Source organism: Hyaena hyaena, unplaced genomic scaffold (genome assembly GCF_003009895.1).
Source record: "Hyaena hyaena isolate Hyena2069 unplaced genomic scaffold, ASM300989v1 scaffold_189, whole genome shotgun sequence".
NCBI classification, from domain to species: Eukaryota; Metazoa; Chordata; class Mammalia; order Carnivora; family Hyaenidae; genus Hyaena; species Hyaena hyaena.
This window is the reverse complement of record NW_024080821.1, coordinates 1,139,268-1,165,256: the sequence shown is the minus strand read 5'-3', so window position 1 is coordinate 1,165,256 and position 25,989 is coordinate 1,139,268. Positions and strand designations below refer to the sequence as shown.

The window sequence follows — 25,989 nt, the reverse complement described above, 5'->3', positions numbered from 1 at the left end:
GCTTTTCATAAAGTGCTTTGGGATCCTTCAGGAATGGGGGCTGGAGGAATATTCTTACTAACTGGCTTCAACTTTCAAACCAAATGGAACCATTTTATCCAGTGTATTTATTGCTTTGAGCATTGGTGAATGTTCTTAAAATGGAATGGGTCTCATCTTTAAGTACCCACTTCTTGAAATACCCATTCCCTAGAGTAAATGTTTTAATTACTGTTTCTCAGTTCCCCTCACCAATTAAGAGGATGTGATAGCCTTGTAAATGGTTGCCAAGAATATACATTGGTGTCTTGCATTTTCCAGGCTGTCTTCCCTTATGAATAGCCAGCAAGAGTGAAATCAACGATCTCTAGCCCAACATGCCCCATCTTGGTCTGGCTGAGGAGACAGGCTTTTGTCTCTTCTAAAACATCAATGGGAAGATGTACAGTGATGATGGTTACACTCCTGTCAGATTGTGAGTTCCTTATGCTTGGGAATATGTTTCATACTTTATTTTCTTGTTCTCTGTGGGACTTAGAATAGAGACAGGGAAATATGGGAAGGCCTTGGTCAATGGTGAGAGCTGTATAACACAAATGAGAGTTAAGCATAGTAGAAAAGTTATGGAAATGAAGACCCGGGTTAGGACTATTTCCTGCAAAGGCTCCCAGGCTAGACATAAAAAAAAAAAAAAAAAGACAAAAAGTCCATCATATCCAAAACATAACAAAGTCATCAAGATAAAATAAAACAAACAAGCAAACAAAATAGTCCTCACACATTGTAAAGCGTCTGTAATGAGAGGCCTGGGCAAATGAATAAAGGATTGTGAATTAGAGAACATAGTTGTCTCTCACAGGAATCTATAACCAGGCTCACAAGATGTTGTGAAGTGGAGGTACAAGTGTAGGAAACCGGTTTGAACAAATGGCTAATTACTGAGGATATAACATCCACTTTTATATAGGAATATTGCTAGGAAGATGCATCATCAAGTTGACTAATTATGCCCATTGAAATTGAATGTGCATTATTCATTTCATGGGCATGCATCTCTTTTCCTTGTAGAAGGTGAAAAAAAAACCCCAACCATGTTCCCAATATTAATTAGTGGGTTTGGATTTAATGCAATTTTACTTCCTGAGTCATTATTTGGTCCAATGTACCAGAACTTGCTGACCAGATGAGGGGCCAGAAGGGTGGGTCAGTTTCTGCTTTTGCTGCCTGCTGAATGCCTCCCATCTAATCTGCAGCCACAAACTTAGTTCCATGCCACCAGAAAGGTCATGATCAGAGAATCACTTGGTTTCTTAGTTTTTGACAATTCCAGCATTCAACACATATAATCTTGTCTTATAATTAGAAATAAGTAGAAATCGAGTGCAAATGACTGTCATTTTTGTTACTAAAGGAGAGTCATATGGTATGTAATTTTAAGTGACATTTCTCTAAATTTGCCTTTTAATTAACTTAGCTCAGATATCTATTATGTGAAATTTGTATTTCCTGGCAACAAGGAGCTCTATGATAATGGAAATCTGTTAGGTAATGGTAGAGAAAAGGAGTAGAATTTGGAATTAAAAGAGATAATCTACAATTTTGGTAAGTAGCCTGTAGACAATCACAAGTTGACTAGGTATGTACCAATTCCCAAAGGGCCAACCTACTATACAGGGAATAGCTCTGGGTTCTGACCCTAACTCTGAGATTAAAGTAGCTCTGTGACCTTGAGCAAGTCACTTATCCTGTCTCTGCTTTAATTCACTCATCTGTAAATGCAAGGACTTAGACTAATTTTATGGTCCTTTCTAGCTCTAATACTCCATACACATAGAATTCACTCAGTACAGAAGAAAACTGCATTTTAAAATCCTTGCAGGCATGGAAAAGGAGCCACAGTGATTCTGCTCAAGATTCTCTGTGGTGGGGGTGTAGGGGATGGTGGTTCACTGAGTATAAAATCTCTTAAAAAAATAAAGATTGAGCTCTGGGCTTTAGTTTTCTAATGACCATAGGCCATGGGCCAAATCTGTACCTTTCCGCCAGGGTAATTATTTATGTTTAAATCAAATGTTTTAAAAATGGAAGGGATCGGAATAACATTGTGAACAGGGGACTTTGTGTGAACTCCCATGAGGAGGAATGGTAGAACTGTGAGGACAGGGGTAGGGCCCATAAAGAGCAATATTTAACCAAAATGCCTGTGAAGCAGAAAAGGACCATTTAGAATATCAGTAAACTGAATGAGTCTTGGCTCCAGGAAATAAGAGAAGGCTCATGCCTTTTTGGAGTATGCAGTGTGATTTCTCTTTGATTTGTGTTTCTCATTTGTGAGAAAGGCTGGTGGGAGGCATTGAGACCAAAACACAATTTTCAGGTGTCTCTAAGCAGGCTTGGAACCCTTGACAGTGACTTCTAAGGAAAGATTTTCCTTGAAGGCCAATGGGCCAGCTGATCTCAGGGCAAAATGGACTTTGGAAGGGGTGAATGGAAAAGGGGAAGCCAGCAACCCAAGCCCTGGACAATTTGTCCCAGAACCCATGCTGTAGGGTTGAGTAGATGTGCCAGTGTGTCTGTAAGGACTCCATCAGCTGCCTGGCCATATCTGAAGGGCACTTTCTCATTCAATGACAATTCCATCACCTAAGAATCTGAGCAGATCCACTATCATTTTCAGAGACAAAGCCCCATGGACTTACTTATCTTAGGATTGTAGAGAAAATGCATTTTTGCCCATTTTCTCCCCCCCTCTTTGTCTTGTCTTTAACCTAGGCCCTCACTTAATTCATGTATCTCCTTGCACCCTGAATAATATAAGGCCCATTTTCATGCTTGAACGGGAGCTGAGTGTGCAGGAAGGTCGGCTTCCTGCCCTATTTTACCTTTGCAAAACAAAGCTAGAAGCAAAGCATCCTCTACTTTTGCTTCCGGGGGTTTCCACACAGCACTAAAAGAAGAAAAGACCTGTTTTAGGCCTACTTAATGATCAGTGCTGATGAATAAATTTGATTTGGTGACCAACTGAGAACCTGTACTTTAGAATGACTTGGTTTAGCTGACTGGGAACCCAGGACAAGTCTTTGTGTACAAGGACTTTGTGCCTTGAAGATGCAACCTGGGCTTCTTTCCTTTAAACTCTTCTGAAGGTTTGGAATGGAGGGAAAAACAATGCTAATCTTATTTTCATCTCTAGGACTCCTCCCCATCAATCACAAATTCATGAAAGAGCCCTAACCCCAAAGGTCAGATTACAGAGCCAGCTGCAGAACTGGGGGTGGCTCTTTAGGCTGTCCTACCTCAGCCACGGGTGCCCCTAATCGACCAGGACTCCACGTTGACACAAAAGCTCTTATATGCCCTGAACCGAGAACAACACTGGCAACTCTCACCTCCACCCAACTCTATCCTAAAAAAAGAGGGCCCTGAACCCGTAACCTTTGGAGTTTTAACATTCAAACCATTTGAGAAGGGTTGGGGACACGGTGGGGGCCGGGCTGGAAGGAGAGAGATGGAGAATGCAGGGATTTGCTGTGGAACGGGACAGCCAGTTGCAGGACTCCCTAAAGCATGCTGCTGAGTATTTCTGACACGGGGGAGGTGGTAGCGCCCTCGGGGCTCATCTCCGGGCCCGTGGGGCTGGGCAGGCCAGAGTGGCCCCCCGGGGGCGGGCTCAAGGCAGCCCAGGGCTTTGCGTCCACCAGGGCTGCGCAGTAGGGCTCCACGTAGATGCGGCGTACCGCAGGCCTTGGGTCCTGGAGGCTGCTCTTCCCCTCCTCAGGGAGGCTCGCGGCGTGGGTCAGAACCAGGCCCCGGGACCCGTCGGGGGCAGGTCCTAGCCGCTCGGCCTCCGCGGGCTCCTGTGTCAGGGCACAGGCCCGGGACAGGTGCTGCGTGTAGACGCCCTCGGAGAGCGACAGCGACTGCGTCTCACTGTGCATGCGCAGCCAGCGGTGGTGGCGGCTGAAGCCGCCATAGTGCTGGTGCTTAGCCGGCTTCCGCTTTCCCAGGAAGCCCAGCGGCGGCCTCGCGCCCGGCGCCATCTTGGCGTGGGTTTTGGGCGTGAAGCCCGTGAGGGTCAGGCTGTGGAGGACCTCGGCGCACGAGTGGTCGGGATCCGGCCCCGGGAGTCGGCCCTGGGGGTCCTGGCCCGACCCCAGAGGACTCTTAATGTCGTGCACCTGCAGGACGTCGGGGGCGCTGCCGCTTAGGCCGCTGAGCGCCTGCTGGGCGATGTCGTGTGATGACAGGTAGACCAGGTCCAGGTCTCGGGGGCTCAGGGCGTCACTGGAGTCGTAGTCGCTGTCGGTGGGGAGGAAGACTTCTGAGCAGCCTTCTTCATCAGAGCAGGGCTGTGAATCTACGGAGCCAGTGACCCGGGTTAGAAACGAGAGAAACCCTTAGCTGGGGCCTGCTTCCTGGGCACAGCGGCCTTTGGTTGAGCCCTCCCCACCCCTGTGCCTAGGAGGGTCCTGTGCTTCCTTAACGGTCTACTTCTTGAAGGTAGCAGTCATTTTTGAACAAGGGACCCCACGTTTCGGGTTTGCACAGGGCCCTGTAAATTATATGATGAGTCCTGTGCTTAGCTTAAGGGAGAGGAAGGAGAGGAACTCCGGACAGGTCCAACCTGGACAGCGGCAGAGGGGAATGTGTCCTCAATCCCCACGTGCACTTTTATTATTTGCTGGGCTTGCAGAGAGGATGAAACAGGAAACAAAACTGCATGTTATTCATTTATTCATTTCCTAGCCTTATTTCAGAGATGAGTTTTGCATTCGGTAAAGTATCCGGGAGGGAAGAAGATGTGGCACTATGGGGATTGAAGTCTGAGAAACTGAGTTTCAGATCTTAGCTGCCCTCCACCTACTTTTTTTGTGATCTTGGGAAGGTTACTTAACTTCTTTGAGGTTCAGTTTCTTCATCTGTAAAATGGGAATGATAATAGAACTTCTTACCTAGGGTGACTAATATATAAATCAATTATGTTTGTAAACACTTACCCAGTTGTCAGATGTTTAAAAAGGATTAAAAAAAAAAAAAAAGGCCAAAGGAAAAACAGAAACAGAAGTAGAATGAGAGGCAAAAAAAAAAAAAAAAGTAAGCCTCAGAGTGCATACAATAGTGACCATAAATGAGCCACAACTTTAGTTGTAGAGATATTTATCATTTAAGGCACTCATTGTTTATATCTATTTTCCCCTCTCAATCAGGTTGTACATTACTGTGGAGTGAGGACTCTCTTAAAAATCCTTTGAATTCCCACAGAAGTCAGCCTAAGGTAGGTAGCTGGTAAATACATGTTAATTTTGTAAACATGCCAGTGCTCTTAAAAAGAAAAATTGCTGATCTACAAATCAGGCAATGGCAATAAAAAAAAATCTCCATAGGAGTTTTGAATGAAATTTAGTAAGCTGATGCTTAAAGTTACCTGGAAGAGAAAATTTATGAGAACAACCAGCTTTTTTTAAAGTTTATTTATTTTAAGAGAGAGGGAGTGAGCACGCATGTGCATGTGTGTGCCCACGGGAGTGGTGTAGGGGCAGAGAGAGGGAGAGAGAGAATCTTGATCCCGTGAACTGTGAGATCATGACCTGAGCTGAAATCAAGAGTCAGACGCCTAACCAACTGAGCCATCCAGGCACTCCTTTCCCCTTTTTTTAAAGATGCAATAGGGAAGAGCCTGATTTACCAGAATCAAAGAATACTACAGAGTTTTGACAACTAAAACTTTGTAGTATTGGTGTAAAAATGGACAGATGGGTCTGTAGAACAGAAAAATAAAGTCCAGAAATAGTCTTAATTCTGTGTGGTAATTTAACATATGGTAAAGATAACATTCCAAAGTAAGGGAGAGAACAGTCTTCAGGATATAGTGTTGTGACAATTGGTTATCCCATTAGCAAAATAATTAGAGAAAATCCTACCTCATAGCGTATATGAACATAAATTTCATGCAGCTTAAATGTAAGAGGCAAACCCTACACGTAATAGAAGACAATATGTCTGTAATTTTGGGGTGGCAGGATCTTTCTAAGGTCTTTCTAAGCAAGACAGAATCCCAGAAGTCAGAGAAGTGGCTGTTAAATTTGACTGCATCACAGGTTAATATTTTGTAAAACAGCTGATACTATAAACAAAGTAAAAAGGCAAGTGATAGACTGGAAGAGGATTGTAATAATATGTATAACAAAAGATGAATAACTAGAATATATAAAGAACTTCTCTAAATCCGTAAGAAGACTATCCAAATGGGCAGATGAAACCAGTACTTCAAAGAATAATTAATACAGATGGTCAATAAACATAGTAAAAATGTTCAACCTAGGTAGACTACAGTTACTAAGTAGGTGGTAGTTAGGGAAATGCAGGTTTAAACAAGGCATGTTTTAGCCTATCATATTTGCTAAAAATGAAAAGAATGATACTCTCATATGTTGGTGATATGTGGGAGATCAGGGACGCTCATTTAGTGATGGTGGGGTCAACTAGTACTGTTCTGCCGATAGCGTTTTTTTAGTAGACTATATTAAAAATGTGCATATCATTTGTCCCAGCAAGTCCTTTTTTAGATATCTGTTTGAGGAATTGTCACTGTGTGTCCATGGAGGCATTTACAAGCTGTTTACTGCAGTAGGATTTATAATAGTGAAAACAAGAAATAATCCTGTGGCTGAGACTGCTGTGAAGGGAAGACTTAGAGGCACCAAAGTATTAAGAAAAGAAAAATCACTTAAGAAAAGAAAAATAGCTTACTTGTGAAGTTCTGCAAGGGAGTCCAAATTCAGGACTGGTTTGCTGATTAAAAAATACAACAGGTATTTAAAGTGAAAACCCACAGGAATACAAGGTTATAGTTACTTTGTTCATGGTGGGAAATCAGACATGATTATCATAAGAATATTGCAGACTCCAGTGAAAAACTTTGTTTTGTAAGGGAGTTAGTAATTTACACAAACAGGATTAAGGTTTCTTCTATTTTAGGAAGTAGAACCAGATGTAATCCTTTTTTTTTTTTTTCCTTTTCTTTCTTTCTTTTTTTGGCTTGTTTGTTTATTTCAGGGTCAGGGTGTGAAGTGCTTCTTTTTCTTTTCTTCCTCTTTTTCCTGACTATGGAAGATGTGTGTGTTTACTCATTGGCAGGGCAGGATTTCAGTTTTGCTCTCTGCTGGCTGCTACCCAAGATCTATTATCCTTTTGTGGTTACAAATTTTAAGTTTCCTTTGAGACAGCAATGCACTCATGTAAAGACTGCATTTTTCAGCTTCCCTTGCAGCTAGGTATGGCCATATAGCTAAGTTCTGGCCAATGATGTAGAACTGAAAGTATTGTATGAAACTTCTGGAAGTTTGCAGAAAGGGAGCTGGCTTAGCTTTGAGGTAGGCCACTTTTTTATTTTTTTATTTTTATTTTTTTTATTATTTTCCTCTTTCCTTTCAGTTGCCTGTATCAAGATGTGTTCGCTAGGCTCATGAGGCAACCTTGGAAAAAAGCCATATGCTAGGGTGGCGGAGCTCAAAAATGGAGCATGGAGTCTGAGGACCATGGAGTCCATATACCAACTATGAATTGTCTACGTGTGGGCTCCTTTCACATGAGAGAAATGAAGTATCTTGTGTTTATGACACTCCTTTTGGGTTTTCTGTAACATGGATCCAAACTTAACCCTCACTGATGCACACCAGATGTCTACTATTAGGAAAGTGGTTTAAAACTTTGGGCTTATCTATATTATGGAATATTATCCAGCAGCTACAAAGAGTGAGATCAACCCATATATTGTTCTAAAGTAATGTCTACCAAAAGGGACTCCCTTTTCTACTTTTCTGGATTTTACTCATCTGTTCATGATTTTCCTCAAACATAGTCTTCTTTAAGAAGCATTCCCCAACTGCCCCAGAAAAGATTGCTCACTTCTCTGCATTTATCTAACATTTCTTGCTTTTATTGTCCTTTGGCACTTAGCCTGTATAGACTTGTATTATTAGTTGTTGTTTTTTAATTCAAATATAACATCCTGGATTCCTGATTAAATCAGAACCCTCTTAGGGCAGATATATTTAATTTGTCCATTCATTCAATAATGATGATTCTGTTTTGCTTGAGCTCCTGCTTTAACAGAAATAGTGTGCTTGATGCCTGAGTGAATATGAAATTAATAAGAAATAATCTGTCTCCAGGGAGTTTACTGTTCTAATTGAAGTATAGGGCATATGTGCATCTATGAGACTGGAAGAACATACATTTTATAAGAGAAGTTTAGCAAATATGATGCAGGTTTATGGGAAAGAGATCACATTTTATTAGGACAGGATTGATAAAATGCTCAATTATCTTTTATTTTTTTCCTCATATAAATGAGATAACTAGTTAGTTATTTACTTATTTATTTAGGGGGAGGCAGGGAGGGAGGGAGCAGGGAGAGAGAGGGAGAGAGAGAATTCCAAGCAGTCTCCATGCTCAGCAAGGAGCCTGACATGGGGCTCGATCTCATGACTGTAAGAACCTGACCTGAGCTGATACCAAGAGTCAGATGCTCAACAAATGAGTCACCCAGGTGCCCCATAAATTATTTCTTCATAGAGTTTGAAAAAGTGGTTTAGGCAGCTATTAATAATAAACATGCAAATGATAAGAGGATTAGAAACCAGAGAGGAAGAGATAGTCTTATTTGACTGTCATATGGGAACAAGAGGAATTTTGGAAAAATGAGGCTACAAAAGTAAGATGCCAGCAATTGTACTCTTGGGAATTTATCTTAGGAAAATTAAGGCTCCCAAGTTTCCATAAGTGGATGATTTGTTAAATAAACTGTGGTACATCCATACTATGGAATACTACTTATCAATAAAAATAAAGAATTCAATTTATGTAACATTCATGAAGTGATTATAGAGATGAAGAATAGATAGCAGTAGCCAGGGGTAGAGATAGGGGATGAGTAAGGCAATAAAGGGGGAGCAGAGGGAGTTTTGTGATGATGGTACAGTTGAGTATTTTGCTTATGATAGTGATTACCCAAGGACACATGTGATACAAGAGCTGTACAAGGGAGCCTGAGTGCTTGTGTGCATCTGTGTTTACATGCTTACACACAATGCATGCGCAAGTGTGTATACATAACTAGTGAAAACTGGATAACCTGTATGGATTGTACCAGTTTTGATGTTGTTGATGTTGGGGAAGTTGGCGGAAGGGTACATGGGAATTCCTGTACATTTCTTTGCAACCTGTGGTTTCTCTATTTCAAAATAAATGGTCAGAAGAGGGAATTTAATTTTTTAAAAGGTAGGGTGGAGCCAGTAGAGAGTAGTAAATCTTAGATAAGGATTATATCTAATTTTATACCCAATGAGTAGCTATTGAAGACTTTTGAAGAAGTAATTAACAAGATATGAGCTGTGATTTAGGATAATTATGTAGCAGGTAGGATATAAGATGAATTGGATGAAGAGGAAACAGAGAGCAAGGAGGCCAATGAGAAGGCTGTGGTCCAAGCTATGTTTATTTTAAATATTTATATTTTTCAGGTTAGGGTGGGGGGTGCTGTGCAAGAGTGGTGATTATGTGGAGGAAAATAGAAATCCAGAAAAGTTACTCATTCAAAGATGTTTACTAGGCACATATTTTGTGCTAGGCAGATATGGTATCTGCTTTTAAGCAGGTCATAGAGAATGGATTAAATAAGTAAAAAAAAAAAAAAGCATGTAAGATTAATTTCAGATAGTGCAAAGTTCTGTGAAGAAAATGAAACTGGGTTTCAGCTAGAGAATGACTTGGGAGGAAGGTTCTTTTGCTAATATAGCTAAGGGAGGAATCCCTGTAGAAAAGGTAGTCTAGGTGAGATCTTAATGATTGGAAGGCAACAGCTATGTGAAAGGTTGAGGAGAGTGTTCCAGACAACTTGGAGAAGCAAATGTGAAGGTCCTGCAGTGACTAGCAGATTTCAAGGCTTAGTGTCTAAATGATAGTATCAGCATTAAACCAGAGAAGTTTAATTGCATCAGGGTTAGGCAGTGGATTTGGATTGGGTTGGGTAGTGGAAGAGATGGTAAATTTAATTTGGGACAGATTAAGGTTGAGGGATTGGCCAAGATAACCCTGGAGGAAATGTAATGGGAGCCTGATGGGTTGCAAGGTTGGGGGAAGATGTTTGTGGGAAGAGAAGGAACCACTGGAGAGAGAACTGTTGAAGAAACAAGAATGATAGGTTAACGGACATAGCAAGAAGAAGTGGTCACTTGTGAGTACTGGTGCTGGCATTGGTTTTTAGTGAAAAAGATTGGAAGGACACGAAGTAGGGAAGAAGATAGATATAAAGAGATTTTCAAGTTAAAAGGAGTGAATTGGATAACGACTTTGGCTGAATGTTTTAATAATCTTAACACAGTTTTAGGGAGCACTTTTCCTCATCCTTTGTGAGAAAAATTGGGTACTGCAAGGAACAGGGTCTTGGAACTATTAGTTGTTTTTGATGATGGCAGCAACAGGTGCCATTGGTGTGATGAAGAAGAGAGGTTAACTGAAGATTTGAAACTGGGCTGGAAATAAGATCCAAAGAATTGACTTTAGTTGAACTTCCTTCTCTATCTGGTTAGTGTTGTCTACTCAGCTGTCCACATGTATTCATTTGTGTCTATAATAGTAATGACATTTCCTTAGTGCTTACCGTAGGCCAGCCGTTATGCTAAGTACTCTAGGTGCTTTATTCTATTTAATGCTTATAACAATTCCAGTTTTACAGATAAGAATACTAAAGCTTAGGCTTATTAAATTTTCTAATTCATGTATAGTTGATAAGTAGCAGGATAGAAACTCGCCTGTCTATCTCCAAAGGCCTGCCATGTTCTTATTCACTTTAGCATTTTTTTAACATTTATTTTTGAGAGAGAGAAAGAGAGAAAGAGAGTGCGCATTGGGCGAGGGGCAGACAGAGAAGTGGACAGAGGATTGAAAGTGGGCTCTGTGCTGATGCTTAACCAACTGAGCCACCCAGGTGCCCCCACTTTAGTGTTTTCATGGCTTTCCATGGAAGCTTCCTGAGGGTCAGGACCTCGTTACCTAATCTGCTTTGTGCAGGATGCACACTGAGTTATATTAATTAAACTTTTAATAAGGGCTTCTTGATATTGCTGCTGCTAGAGAAACATGTTACGTTTTATATTAGTTTCCTGGGGCTGCTATAGCAAATCACCACATGGTGGGTGGCTTAAAACAACAGATATTTATTCTCTCACAGCCTTAGATGTCTGAAATCAAGGTGTCTGTAGGGCTGCACTCCCTCTGGAGGCTCTAGGGAAGGGTCCTTTCTTGGCATTTCCAGCCTCTGGTGGCTGTTGGTGTTCTTTGTGGGGGTGTCACCCCCATATCTATTTCTGTCTCTTGTAAGGACACTTGTCATAGGATTTAGGGCCCACCCTGGTAATCTGGGATGATCTCATCTCAAGATCTTTAGTTACATCTGTAAAGACCCTTTTTCCAATAAGGTCACACTCACAGGTTATGGGGATTCTGACATGAACATAATCATTTTAGGTCCACTATTAAATCCACTAGAAGTCTGATAGTAAAATTGACTATAACTATAAGCAATTGCTGAGGAGTTTGTGACACTTTCTTTCCCTTTCCAGCCTACAGTTGGGTAAAGCACTCTGCAAGAGCATTTGTACCTTGACCTCTCAGCACACAAATAGTGAACATTTATTGTTTGCAGGGCACTAAGGAGTATATGAAGGTGTGCTTCAAAGGTCTGACCTTCTAATTTTCAATGGGGAATCATATTTTAAGACTCCCAGGAAGAGCCTGTGTTGATTTCTTCAGGTAAAGTTAGTCGCTCCATTCTCTTGTCTCTTATGGCATTTTATTTATATCTCTGTTACTGCATTTATCAAGGTTTATTATAAACTATTCATTTGCATGTTTATCTCCATTATTGAACCATGAACTCCAGAGGGCATGCACTACGTCTTATTTATTTCTGCTCAGTAAATGTTGGGAGAAGTCAGGCAGTGAAGGAATGGACCAAGGAAGGAGTCAAGCAAAGGGACATGCAGAATATTCTGTATTTTCCAGATCATCTAATCTGAACATGGACATATGAGTAGGTCGTAAGGACCTCCTAACAAGACTGCAACTTAATTATCATTGTATTATTAGCCTCTTGTGCTGTTTCTGGTGCATACAAAGCTCTCAGTAAAATATGTTGAGTTGATTGAAACTAAAACAAATATTGAAATCTGGGAGCATAAAGAATTGTGAGATTTGATTGCCTTTTAAAAAGAATATTGAAAGCAGCTTAGAAAGAGCTAATTTACTTAATCTGACATGGAAATTCCTGAAAACAGTCACCTAAATTATTTTGTTTTATATTTGGTGATGCTTGACTTAAGGGTCAGCCTAGTTGTAGCAGAAAGAACAATTGTCTTAAAATCTGACAAACCTGGGCTGTAGTCCTATCTTGCTCCCTAACTATGTATATGATCTTGAGCAAATCACTTAGCCTCTCTGAACCTTTCTTCCTCTACAGCATGTCGGTATTATATTGCCTATTTTCACAGGTGCCATGATGATTAAGTTAGAGTGTTAGAAATACTTTAAGTTCCTTTCTACCCTTAAATATTGAGAAAATAACTAGAAAACATGTTGAGAGGTGACTCATTAAAATATAGACCAGTAATCAGATAAGCTTCAAGACTTTGCTGTGAGAATGCTGTTGATAATAAAGGAGAACAGTAATCTCATGTATGGTGTCTTATGCTGGTGATGATTTAGTTCAGTACAGTATTTCCCATCCTAGATTTCACAGTGAATTAGTAAATGATGTAACTTCTTTACCATAGTTCCTAGGAGCAAGAGAGATAGGAGATAAATTAAAAGAAGAGATAGTTGTAACTCTCATAACCCAAGGAGAGGAAAGAAAAGGCTCGGGTATGGAGTGGTAAATTTTATCTCGTTGGTTCATGGACCGACAGTTGGGAAACGCTGTTCTAGTAGGAATCTAAATATTTGACTTCCATGGTGGTTGTATTATTTATTATAAGACTTAGTGGAACCTATTGCTTAGAGTGGGATACCCCTCCCAAAACAAGCTGGGAAAATCTCCAGGATGCCAGCCAGGGCACTGAGGAGAGTTTCCAGGGACTTAGGCCACTGCCACTCCCTCCCTTCCTGGAAAAGAATGCAAAGTGCAGCTTCCATCCCCAGATCCAGGCCATATGCTCCATTAAGCATTGTAGGCACCTTGCCCAGTTGTTATTTTAATAAACCTGGTTGTGCTCCTCAATTTCCCTTACAGGGCCCACTGGGCAGGCTAGTATTGGTAGAACCTTGTGTTTCCCCTCTGACTGACCCAGGAGCTGTTTGATGAAAGTTCTGCCCATAGTATTAGTGCTGGATGAGGAAGCTTGGCTTTCTTGCCATTGTAATGGGTGTTGTAATTCTTGGTCTCTGTGGATCAAGCCAACAACAGCAGAGTAGAATTGATGTGGATTTTGAGGGCGTTATGTGGAGATGACATTTCAGGAAAGAATAATTGATTTAAGGCTATTGCTCTTCTCTTAAAGGCAGGGGGCATGGCAGGACAGAAAGAAAGGAATAATGAGAAATATTTGCCCTAAAATCTGTCTTCACATTTTTAAAGTATCAGTGTCCAAATTTGTATTTTTTGTGTACTTCAGTGAATCTGTTTCCTCTGAGTAGAATTTAAATAATTTATAAATAAAGAGTTTAAATAATTGGGGAGAACCTCAGGGGTTTGTTCACCTTCTGATTTCCCGAGACACATAACATCTTCAGATTTCTGCTGATTTTCTGAACTGTTTAGTTTATACTATAGTAATCTTAACATCATCTGGGAAAAGGTTACCAGATTGGAAGATCAGAATAATCTTCAAATGCATCTGAAGGAAACAACGCCCCCCTCCCCTCTGTTGCCTCACCCATGCGTCACTAGGAGAAATAGCAGTATCGGAAAAAAGAATTGCTGCTGCCTGTGACCACTGTACCCACAGAAAAGGAGTGGGAGAGAAAATACCCATGTGATGGACCAAATCATTCCACCCCCTGCCATGAGTTGCCTTTCCTAGGAGCCAACTTTCCCCCTTGGGTCCTTGGAAGATGCTTAATTTTAATTGACTCAGAGAAGTTCTACTTTGTGTTTGAAAACCACACAGAAACGGGAAGTTAAAGAGTTCCACTCCCCCTTCCCATTCCTCCAACCCCCCTCCCCCCCCATGCACATAGATACACACAAACAAATCCAAGGTGCTCAACAGCCTTAAAACAGAATCTTGGGTTGGCAGGTTTGTGATAGGCTCTGTGTTTCCAGCAGGCTCCTCTGAAGGTAGGTGAACCCTACCCACGCAGAACGGGATTGTATTGCAGAGTTTGCTCTGGGAGCAACCCACTGGGGATATTTCTCTAAACCGGATTTTTTTTCCTCCTTATAAATGGTTTCCAAATAAAAGTAGCCACACTAGTGCAGAGGATAGAGTATTGTAGGAGCAGATTTCATTGCTCTGAAATGCTTTTGCTTTTGTGAGGGGATCTGACCACTAAATGTTTCTCTCAGCTCTCAACTGTTTCCTTTTCACTGGGTTCCATTTTTTATTTGCTTCCCTCCACGTCTTTGTGTTTCACAGCCCATGGAATCTTGGCTTCAGAGAAATAAATGGACCCAAGAGAGAGTTATATTTTAAGGAACAGAATGATGATCACTCACATTTTAGATTAATAATAAAATCCAAATGTAATTGGCCAGATCCTCCCAGTAGAGAGTGTGTGTAACCTGTCATCTGGCCAGTATGAGAGTTTGGCACTTCTGTGGCACAGGAGAGGCCACCCTCATACAGCCAAGGGGGACCTTATTAGGTCCCCGTGGCCAAGAGAAGATGAAACTCAGAAAGTTGTGTGAGCAGAGAGGGCAGGCAAGGGCTATGAAGGTGGAAGTAGAATGGAAGAGCTGTTTGCAGATTTATGTAAATTGTGGAACAGTAGAGGGAATATCTATTCTTCCTTTTAAAAATACACTTTCTTCCCTAGACCTCTCTAGGAAGAGTGTATCCTTACTGGTCCCATTCCTTTTCCTCCCATTTACTTCCTGACCTACTTCTGTTCAGTTTTATATCTCCTTCCCTTCACAAACTGCTGTCATCCAGATTACAGATGACTTCCTTGTTGAAAATAAAATAACCCCAGTAGAAGCTTTTCAGTTTTATTTAAGCTCTCACTCACTATTAATTGATGTGCTTTAATTTCTGTGATACTACTCTTGTTTTTTTTTAATTTATTTTTTATTTTTTTATCTTCCTCTGGTGGTTTCTTCCTGCTCTAAAAAGTCTTGCTGTTCATTCCACAGGGATCCTTTCAGACTTTCCTCTCCTTACTCTAACTACTCTCTCTAGGAAATCCCAAGCATTTTTGCAGCTACATCATTCATATATCAACAATTCTTAAATCCGTGTTATTAGTTCACTTCTCTTTCCTGAGCTCCAGACCCCATAATCCTTTTCTATTGAATGTTTCTTTTTGTGTGGAATGTCCTAAAACTAACTCAGATTCAATATGCCCAACTACCCAAGCTTGCTTCTCCTCTATAACTTTTTTTTTTTTTGTAAATGGCATCATGATATCCAGAGACATTCACATCAGAAAACCTGGTATCCCTCTGTTGCTAGCTTCATAACTGATCTCCCTGCTTCCAATATTGTCCCACTACGGTTTCTTCATAGAATAGCCAGATTTGATTTTAAAGAGTAATTCAGACCATATCCATCCTTGCTTAAAAGTTTCCAATGGCTTTCCATCACAAGTAGAATAAAATCCACACTTCTTACCTTGGCCCTGCCTGATCTGGCCCCTGCCTTTTTCTCCACCCTCTCTCTCACCAGTAGCCCATTCATTTGTTCTGCTCCAGTGACTTTGGCTTTCTTTTCATCCCTCACCCTCTTCAGGGCCTATTGCTGTTTTATTGCCTGGAATATTCTGACTCTAGATCTTTGCCTTACTGGCTCCTTTTTCTGTGGTTGGTTCAAATGTAATATTCACAGATAGGTCTCTCCTGATCATCTTAGTGAATTCAACACTCTCCACTCTCCCTGCTCATCTCCCCCCCGCCCCCGCCCTCCCAATCTTGATTCCTGTTTTGTATTATATATTGGAATTCTTTCACTTTCTGAAATTATCTTGTTTATGTTTTCATTGTCACTTTTTCTAGAATGTAAGCTCTATGGAAGTGGCAACTTTACTTTATCACTGTATCCCTCCCTGTTACCTCAAGAAGTACCTGAAGCATGATGGATGACCAATAAATATTTTTTAATGAGAAAAGAAAAAGGCGAAACAATGTCCTTGGATTCTAAGTTCAGCCAGACTGCTTACAGTTCCCCGAACTATAATACAGCTGCACACTCTGCTTCCTTTGCCTATAAATGCTCTTCTCTTTCCCACTTTTCACCCCATCTCCCCTCCAGAAGGTCTCTTTGATCTTATGAGTTTATGGTTGACACATCCGATAGACTTTATAGCACCCTATACATATCCTCCTCATAGCATTTATGCACTTACCATGAAATTTTGTTATTGTATCTATCTCCCCCACTAGACTAGCTTATGGCAGGGATGGCATTTTATTTGTATGTCTAGCTTAGTGGGCATCTACAAAAATCCACTTGAGAAAATCTACTTTTTCTTGAAAAAATTATTGGGCAAGTCATAGAATCCTTTGGTAATGTAAATTAGCTGTCTCTCAAGTTCTTCCATTTGCCAAGTTTTGATTTTTAGGACACTGAGATTTTTAAAATATAGGAGCATATATAAACTTACTTATAGAAAAGGTTTACATCTCCACTAAAGTTTTCTATAATAAGAGTAATAACATCAAATATGATACCTACAATTTAGTGTCTGTTATATGCCATGCATATCTCACATATGCTATCTTAACCACAAGTAACTTTTCAAGGTATAGATATTATTAATTTCATTTTATGTACATGGAAACTGGACTCAAATGTAGTAATCTGTTCAAGCTGGTATAACTAGTAAAAGAAAACTGGGATTTGAATCCAGGTCTCTGATTTCTTAGCCCAAGCTGTTTCAGCTACACCATGCTGCCCCCTATGGGATAAGCCCATATTTCAGAACTGTTTGTTAAAAATGTTAATTATTATTATTGTAAAGCTTACAGAATTGGGAGCTCTTATAAGCTATAGAATCAAGAAAGATGCTTTGCCATTATTTTAATTGCCTAGAAAATGGCACTAGTCTCAACTTATCCTAAGGCAAGAGAATTATATTGCCTTTGATTAGTATGCTTTCTCTCTGTTTATAAGCCAAAAAGTATTTTGTAGAACTCTGTGTTAACCCAGCCATGTTTTGTTCTTAGCATTTCCATGTAAACTCAAATTCCATTCCCAAGAGTAGAGGTGATGTGCCAGGCATCCCCTACAGCTTGCCTAAAAGTTGTCTCCTGCTTGTTTTAGCCATGATGAGGCCAACCTACTTATTTGGCTTCAGGGTCAGGATTCTATTTATCCAAGATTTCTTTCTTTCCCATCTCCCACCCCAGCACATTGGTGCTATGCTGGGTGAGAAATTCACCCTGAACTTTCACCCAGGCTGGGACCTACTTCCTGCCTCTTTACTGTCAGTCTCTATTTACTAGAGGCTGGGTCTTTTCTCCTTCCTTCCTTGGTTTTGGTCAGATTCCGTTGGCTGACTTGGCCCTCGCTTGGCACCAAAGCAGTCCCCATTCTGCATTTCTGAATTTCCCATCCCTGCTCTGTGTTCTTTTGTATCTTGGAAGCTCAGGCCAGAACTGGCCTAAAGCTTCTCCACTCCTGGATGGAGTTGATCTCAGGTTATTGCCCTAGTTTCCTATCCCTCCACTGTTCTGATTTTATTCCCTCTCTGCTTTTAGACTCTTACCACTATGCAGTGTTTCCTCCTGCTTACAGGGACCAATGACTCAGCATAAAAGAGCCTCATCAGTGGAGATAGGACCAAAAATCTGGTGACTGAAATACAGACCTGTAGATCTTATTACTTACCACTCACAGCCTTTCTTCTGTTCATCTCTGGGGATGGGGATGGGGATGGAAGACAGTCTATATGTGATGACGTAGAGTTGATCTTCTTGAGGTTCTGCTCATCTGAGGGGTCTATCAGCTTTGTGATGGGTAAGCCACAAACTGGCTGTTTGTATCTTGCATACTGTAGAGCATCCATGATCCATCTCATTTCACGCCAAACTTCATCTAGTTGCTTTGGAATGAAATTATAAAAGACTTTAAGTTTATCAAACAGGCCAAACAGGGAAAAAAGAGTAAGTTTCCCTGAGAGTCCAAGATGATACATTTTCCACAGTACTGGTTTTGAGTAAAATACTTTCAATGTAGGTTTGCTAAGCCAGAAAATTCTGTTCTTTCTCATCTCTGTGCCTTGCATATTTTTACCTGAGAGGGTGTATCATTTAGTGCAAATAGCGGAAGACCTGAATTCTAGCTGGGACTCCCACTTTTAGCTTTTAATAACCTTTGGCAAGTCATTTGGCCTCTTTCAGCCTCTGTTGCCTTATTTGTGAATGTAGACAAAAACCTCCCTTTTTATATCTCACAGGACTGGTATGATGATTGGGTGAAATGATGAATTTATAAGTGCTTTGTACTGCAGGGTACATTTCTCATACATATGAAGTGTTAATTCTCAATGTAAGATGAAATATTCCTCATTAGGGTATTGTGAGGAAGGGATATGATAAAGTCTAAATTTCAGAATACTTGAAGAAAGAAATGCAATTTTAGTTCTTCTATATGCAGAAGAAAAACAAAGCATTACTGGAATATTTTGCTAAGCAGAGATTCTTGGATCTATTTTAATAGAAAAGAAATAGCTTTATATATTAAACTTATTACTTTCTTACACATAAAATAAGTGCTTCTAAAGTACAAAATGGTTTAAATAGCTTATTCCTAAGTAATTAAAATATCCTTACATTTTTAGAGGAGTCTATTCTGTTACTATTTTGGTTTCGGGGTTATCAGAAAATTACCAAAGTGTAAATAAAAGTCACTCATATTTTTGTGCCTGCCTTTGTGGATGACAGTCTCCAGATCTTGATAGACACTGGCCATAAACTTGCTGGTTACTCTGATTCTCCAAGGAGGGGATGCTCATTATACATTTTTTTCATGGGACCCTGGGGCTTGTGATAGGCTTTGTGTTTGATTTCACTTGGGTGCCTTTGGCAAGCCATTAACTTCTTCTGGAGCATTTACTCAACTGTAAAAAGAGGAGGTTGGACTAGATGATGTCTAAGGTCCCTGTTAGCTCGACACTTTGTGATTTATTTTTGAAGAACACTGGAAAATTGGTGACACTCAACTTCCAGGTAGAAGAAGTTCATTGTATGAATACTACAGGTTAAGGTCTGATGATAGAATTTTATTAATCTGTACTTAAATAATAGTCTTTAAAGAGTATTCACAACACAGAGTAGAGTCTGAAACTGTGACAAACTGCCATGTTCAGAGTGACAGGAAAGCTAGAGTGAACTAGTGTGGTCCATTGCTTTCTATTCTGGATTTGGCAGAGTATTCAGGGCTAGTAATGAAAGCATCTGGTCGAGCCTCAGCCTTTGTTAGGCAGTGAATTGGGCAGGAGAGTCAACAGTGGGCAGGTCATGAGGATGCACTGAGCATTGTAAAGGGAGAGAACTGAAGTTCAGCAGATAAAACCAAAATGGGAATCCCAGAGGAGACTTGTACAGATTTTCCTGTTGGGATTGTTGCTCTCTGAGCTGCCTTCTACTCATCCTACCTCATGTAGCATTCTTGTCTCAAAGTTATCTTCAAGGCTCTACTGACTGTGGATAGCTTTTAGAGTGCCTTCTAAGCACAGGAACTGTGCTTTTTTATCTTTTGCTCTTGGCTGTGCAAAGAGTAGCTACTCAGTAGTCATTACTCAGTGAATGAACGAGTGAATGAATGAATGAATGATGGTTACCTAATTCTTTAGATCTCTGCCCTCCAACAGAGTGATTATGAGTATTAAGTAAGATAATGTAGATGAGTGCACTATATAGAGTATACACCGTTATAAAGTTTAAAGTTGTTATAATGACAATCATGATTATTGTATGAGGCTGAATGTGGCCTCCCCGAAGATATGTACATGTCCTAATCCCTGGGATTTGTGAACACTGCCTTCCATGATAAAAGAGTATTACCTTGTCTGCCAAAATATGTGATTAAGCTAAGGATTTTGAAAAAGAAGTTTATCTTATATTTTTGGGATGTACCCTATTTTCATGACAAATGTCGTCATAAAGACATTCTTTTAAGAGTGAGGCAGAGAGAGATTGGAAGACAGAAGAGACAAAGGCAGTGTGACCACAGAGCCAGAGATTGAAGTGATGTGGCCACAAGTCAAGGAATGCCAGCAGCCACCAGAAGCTGGCAGAAGCAGAGAACACATTCTCCCCTAGAGCCTCCAGAGGGAGTATGGCCTGACCAACACCTTGACTTCAGATCTCCAGTCTCCAGAACTGTGAAAGAATAAATTTCTGTTGTTTTAAGTCACCTGGTTTGTGGTAAATTGTCTCCGCAGCCCTAAGAAACTAATACAATTATTAATAATCCAGTTATTCTCTTTGTATAAGATTATTTCAGCCTTATTGCTGAGGATGGCTAGTGAGATTTATTGTATAAAATTTAAAGTTATCTGTGTAAACAATATTTACTTCTTATTTTTTCTCAGTGATAAAGTGAACAAGTATTAACTGAATAAAAATTTAAAACATTTGTACAGGGAGGCCTGTGGCCTGAGTTTAGCATACTTAGCTAAATAGCTCTAAAAGAAGTACAATTTTCACCCATTTTACCTTATACTGTTGATCTAAAAATAACTGACAACATAATCCCCCTGATTTTAAGTTCCAAATTCAGCTTCTAAAGACTTGCTGACACATTTTGAAAAGAAAGACCATGACCTCCCTAGGTCTGTTGCTTAAAAGTTCTACATCCATTTCTCACCCTGCCCTTTACAATTTTTGGTTTTCATCCCATAAATTACACCCTTTCTCTGTGCTCAGGCAAGATAATATTTTTATTAAAATGTAAAGGTGATTGGTTTTCTCACAGCACAGTTACAAGGTGCTTGAGGGGATGATAGATTGGCTATATTTAATGAGCTGTGTTTCTATTACAGCTTAGGAGCATTTGAAGCATTACAGTATATAAATTATAGCCTAATTGCCCTTTAGGCTTTAGCAGCTCAAAATATGCCAAGCTCCAAGTCTCTACACTTTGACATTTCTGCTGTGTGTGCTGTCTATAAAACCGGTATACCTTATCTATGATTTTCTATACCTCCCCTGGTCCAGGCCCTCCCCTTTTCTGGCTGCACTCTTTGGCTTCTTTTCCTCACTGTATTTACATAGACTCCCTTGCTCTTTACAACGTTTGGTTTGTGTAGTGACTTCAACACTGTCTTAGATCTGGAATCATACAAATGCTCTCGTGGCTGGCGGTTGCCTCTGCAGGTTATGGTGTGTGGTGGGCTGAGCTGTGAATGCCAATGGGTGAGTGGCTGCAGCTGGTTTTCATTCTGAGCGAGAGAGAGATTGAGAAGCCCAACATAGATAAGGGGAGAGATGATACTGCATTATCTCTAGTCAGTGAAGTTACCCATGTGGGGTAGAGCAAAGCAGTCCACTGAAGGCTTGGGTACAGGAGATGGTTTGGGTTTACCCTGGCCTAGAAGTGATTTTTTTGAACCCTTTGGGAATTGGCTTTAATCCAAGTCTACGTGTACCTGGCTGGCTGGAAGGAGACTATGTAGAGGCGGCTCTCAGGTTACCTGCTCTGGGAGACCAGAACAGGCTGCAACTTTGAGGAATTGCTGGCCTGGCCTGCCTTTATCCATCCCACTTAATGGTGTGATGAAAGGGAAAAGAGAAAAAGGCAGTGGAGCCCTAGGCTAGGTGAAAAAGAATGGAGCAAGGAGTAAGAGTGGGAATAAGAGTAAGAATGGAGCCAGGAACTCCTGAGGGGTCTGAGACTGGGAAAGACTGAAAAAAGCTTTCTTGTTGGATGAGCATATTGGATTTAGGGAGGCTGAAGTGGAATAAAGCAGAAACAGAACCTAAGGCATGGTTATAGAAGTACTTCTCTAAGAATATTTATGGTTGTTAAAGATGTCATGAAATATTAGAGCCAACCAGGCCCTTTGAAGTCATCAAGTCCAACTCTTTCATTTTATGTATGAGAAGATTGGGAACCTGGAGAGCAAACGAACTGTCCATTACTCCAAGGCCTATCAGTGGAACTCAGGACTAAAATGTATGCTTAATTGATTTCTGGTCATTGTTTTCTTCTGCTCCACTGTCCATTATACTGGGTTCAAAAGATAAGCCAGTCTTTCATATTCTCATGCCTCATTCTTCCCTTTCCCACCCCTTCCCCCTGTCGATGTTCCACATTTACTGGAAATGAAATAAATGCCATACATGTTTGAATTTTTAAATACTACATTCTCAGGTTAAGAAAACATGTAATTTCTTAAAAAGGTTTATGTCTTTAGTCTGAGAGGATCTCATTTACAGAGTGGGAGAAGTAGAATAAGATTTGTTTGCTCACCACTTTCAAGTATATTATAATATCTTTTCCCTGAGTTATCAGTAAATTCCAAATCAGAGAATTTTTCCTCATTATTAATGAATAAAAGAATGCATAGTTTACTGCATACTTACTATGTGCAGGCAGTGTGCTCAGTGCTTTACTGTGCTATCTTGTTGAATTCTCTCAGTCATACTACGTGCTAGTAGTAGTATTACCTTCCCTATTTTGCAAATTAGGAGGTTAGGATTTAGAGAAATTTATTCTCTCAGAGGACACAGTATTCCTCTCCTAGATAACTGTAATAGCTTCATATTTGATTTCCCTACTTTTGGTCTTCTCCTTAAATTCAGGAATGATATGCAAATTATCTACTGAGCATAGCTAATGAGAATGAGTGCTTACTATAAACCAGTATGGTCATACCACTGCAAAGAATTATTCCTCAGCTTGAATCTATCCTAAGTAGCTCTGAGGGCTTATAGCTTACCTTCTTCAAGATGTTGGCCAGGGCCCTCTTACCTACAGAATAAAGTACAAATTTCTTACCATAGCCTTTAGTAAAGCCCTTGTGATCTGATCTCATTGCTGCTTTCATTCTTGCCTACTTTCTCACTACCTTCACTCAGTTTATGCCCCAACCAATCGACTACTCATCATTTCCAAAATATCATTTTTCTATTCTTTCTGCCTTATCTGTTTATACTACTGCTTTGAATGCCTCTGAGTCTGTTTCTCCTTACTATAGTCTAATCTGCCCCTCCAGACCCAGCTTGGGTATCAGTTACATCCTCTATGGCAACTTTTCTCATACCCAAAAATGTAAGTAAATTTTTACTTCTGTGTGTTGACAAAAAAATTTTTTGGTACTTTTCTTTTGGTACCAAAAAAAATAGTATTTATGCACATTTCCTGTCTATCCTACTGTATTTTAAACTCTTTATATTCAGGGGCCCTATATAATTCAACTCTGTATCTCTCTTGCAGTGCCTGACATCTGGGTGTTCAACAAATATTTACCAAATTGAACTGAATATGTATTGTAGTGATATTTATCATGGGCTATTGCTGTTATACTCATTTTGTGACTTGGTTAATATAGGCAAAAAGTTCATAAGATTTGTCCAAGGGACGTAGAGGCAATTTCGGGTGAGATTCAAATTGTCTTGGTAATTAATTAATGCCCCTGTCACAAGAACCCGAGGTGTCACCTTAAGGCTTCTCCAGATAAGACCATAGATAGGGAACACATTTTCTGGCCCCTGTAGCCACACATTAAAGTGTCAGCTCTGCCAGAAAGAAGTCTAAACCATGGGGAATCTCAGGTCCAATCAGATGTGAGTTAACATAAAGTGCCAGGTCATCTTCGTCTCTTTTTTCTCTGGGATATTGAGTTAATACAATTTTTCTTTCTGTTAGAATTATCAGTGGGTTACCAGGTAAGTATAATAAGCTGATCAATACTTCCTGTGGCAGTGGTTTTTCTCTCCAATATGGGAATCCACTGCTACCCACCACAGTGACTGATGCAGTCCTTAGTAACACTGTGATTTATATGTAGCCTTTTCTTAAGCCTTTGTTTAAAAACTCACATCTTTCTGAACTCCAAATTTTAACCAAATCAACAGGCTCTTGCATACTGTGGTCTTTAAGTAAACCCAGATTGCTGTTCTTTCTCATGCTTGGTTCTCAGTCCCTCCACCCTGCCCCTTCTTCTTTCCTTCTACCTCAGAAGAAACAAACTATTACCTGAATGAAATCTAAAACTTGCTGGTGTCTTTGTTTGGCAGCTGCAACCTCACTGTCTGAGATCGCTTCCCTCAGGGATTGTTGGGTATTCAGAGAATCCAGCTCCACAACAGCAGAAAGGCGGCAATACAGACTAATAAATTTCTCCCTGTAGCTGCAAAAATGAACTGGAAAATGGACAAGCAAAATAAAACATGTTAAGATCTGGTATCAAAATAGAGAAATTCATACCTCAGAGAAAACAAGTTGAATGAAAACATGATTTATTAATCCTATCAGTGGAAAATATTAAGCCATAAATAAATTATAAATGTGCTCTTAAGGGGCCAGTTGTCTGGCTTTAGTCAGACAGTATTCCCTTTTAAGGTTTACCAAGTCCTGGTAAGGCATGGGGAAGTGGGGTTGGCTCAAGCTGCAGTTTACGTTCAGCTCCTAAAGTTGAGGCTGTGTGTGTGTGTGTGTGTGCGCGCTCACACACACATGTACATATATAAACACATACACACATACACGTGTGTGTGAATATATATAATATTATATATATATATACACACACATATATATTCTGAGAAAATAAATTTGCTTATCACTTTAAAGGAGAAAAAAAGTCAAGTAGAAATTTGAAACCTAGTTTTGATTTCCATGTCTGATTTCCAGTAAGTATCTTATAAGTCCCAGAATATACAAGACATACTTTTCTCAGGGTGTTTGTTGTCTGGCTGGAAAACTTCCCTGAAGACCTGGTATGATGGGTTTTGTTCCTTCTCCTGCCTCTCTGCTTCCCAGCTTCTCTGGAAGGAGATAGACCATTTTTGTCTTTGGCCTTCCCCACTCGAAAGATAGTGGGCAGAGGCCAGAGGAAACAGTCTAATCTTCATCTCCATCCTGGAGGAGGGAGAGAGGAGTATGGGACTCAGCCTCATGCAGGTACCCTGAGGTGATCAGATTTTTCCATACTTCTCTATCTGACTCTGATTACACACCATAACATTAGATTCCAGTGAGCCGAGGAAAGCCTCCTGAATCATAGTGTAGTACCAGGCTCTTCCTGGCCATTGCTGAATTTGCAGACTCACTTTCCAGGAACCTCATTTACTCTGTATCTCCAACTGTACCAGTTTGTTCCATGCTTTGAAAATAGGGCTGTTATAACTCCACAAATCTGTGGAAACATTTCTATTCTGGCTTCTTTAGTGAAGAATTCTAGGAAGAACATCTAATTACTGCCTTTGGGCCTCTTTGCAGTTGATACCAAAGACCCAGACCTGGACATTTAGGGAAGCTAAAACCACACTACCTTAGAATGAGGCATCTTGTCATCTCTGCACCCTAGTAGGAAGCCCTTCTTCTCTGAATAGTGAGAGAGTTCTGTGCACCTTAAAATTTCCATCTTACCCACTACCTGCTTGCTTGCTTGCTTCCTAGGATGAATCTCTGGTGTGTGTAAGGGTAATCTGTTCTGTTTGTGTTTCCTAATACTGAAGTGGAAGAGAAGAATGGAGGGAGGGCTTCTGTGGATCATCCTTATTCCAGGTGTACACCATTTCAAGGAGGTGGTTCTCGGTTGTAGGCTTGATTTTTCTGTCTGGTGTCGGATCCTGCCTTCCCACTTCCTATGCTCTAGCACCTCTATGCCTAACACACGGAAGAACTG

At 40.4% G+C, this 25,989-nt stretch overlaps 1 protein-coding gene across 4 annotated transcripts in view; it reads right to left on the bottom strand.

Annotated features, from left to right (window-relative positions):
• Positions 1–3,539: 3,539 nt before the first annotated feature.
• ANKFN1 (ankyrin repeat and fibronectin type III domain containing 1) overlaps positions 3,540–25,989 on the bottom strand; it is a 470,333-nt gene continuing 447,883 nt past the window's right edge. For 3 of the 4 annotated variants that reach the window (XM_039241182.1, XM_039241183.1, XM_039241184.1), the window contains 3 exons: positions 24,336–24,502; positions 18,021–18,234; positions 3,540–4,336 (listed from right to left, as the gene is read on the bottom strand). In XM_039241182.1, coding sequence (XP_039097113.1) covers positions 3,540–4,336; positions 18,021–18,234; positions 24,336–24,502 — 1,178 coding nt within the window. Of the gene's footprint in view, positions 4,337–12,667; positions 12,816–18,020; positions 18,235–24,335; positions 24,503–25,989 lie in introns of those variants that run through there. The other variant, XM_039241185.1, reaches the window with a different exon arrangement.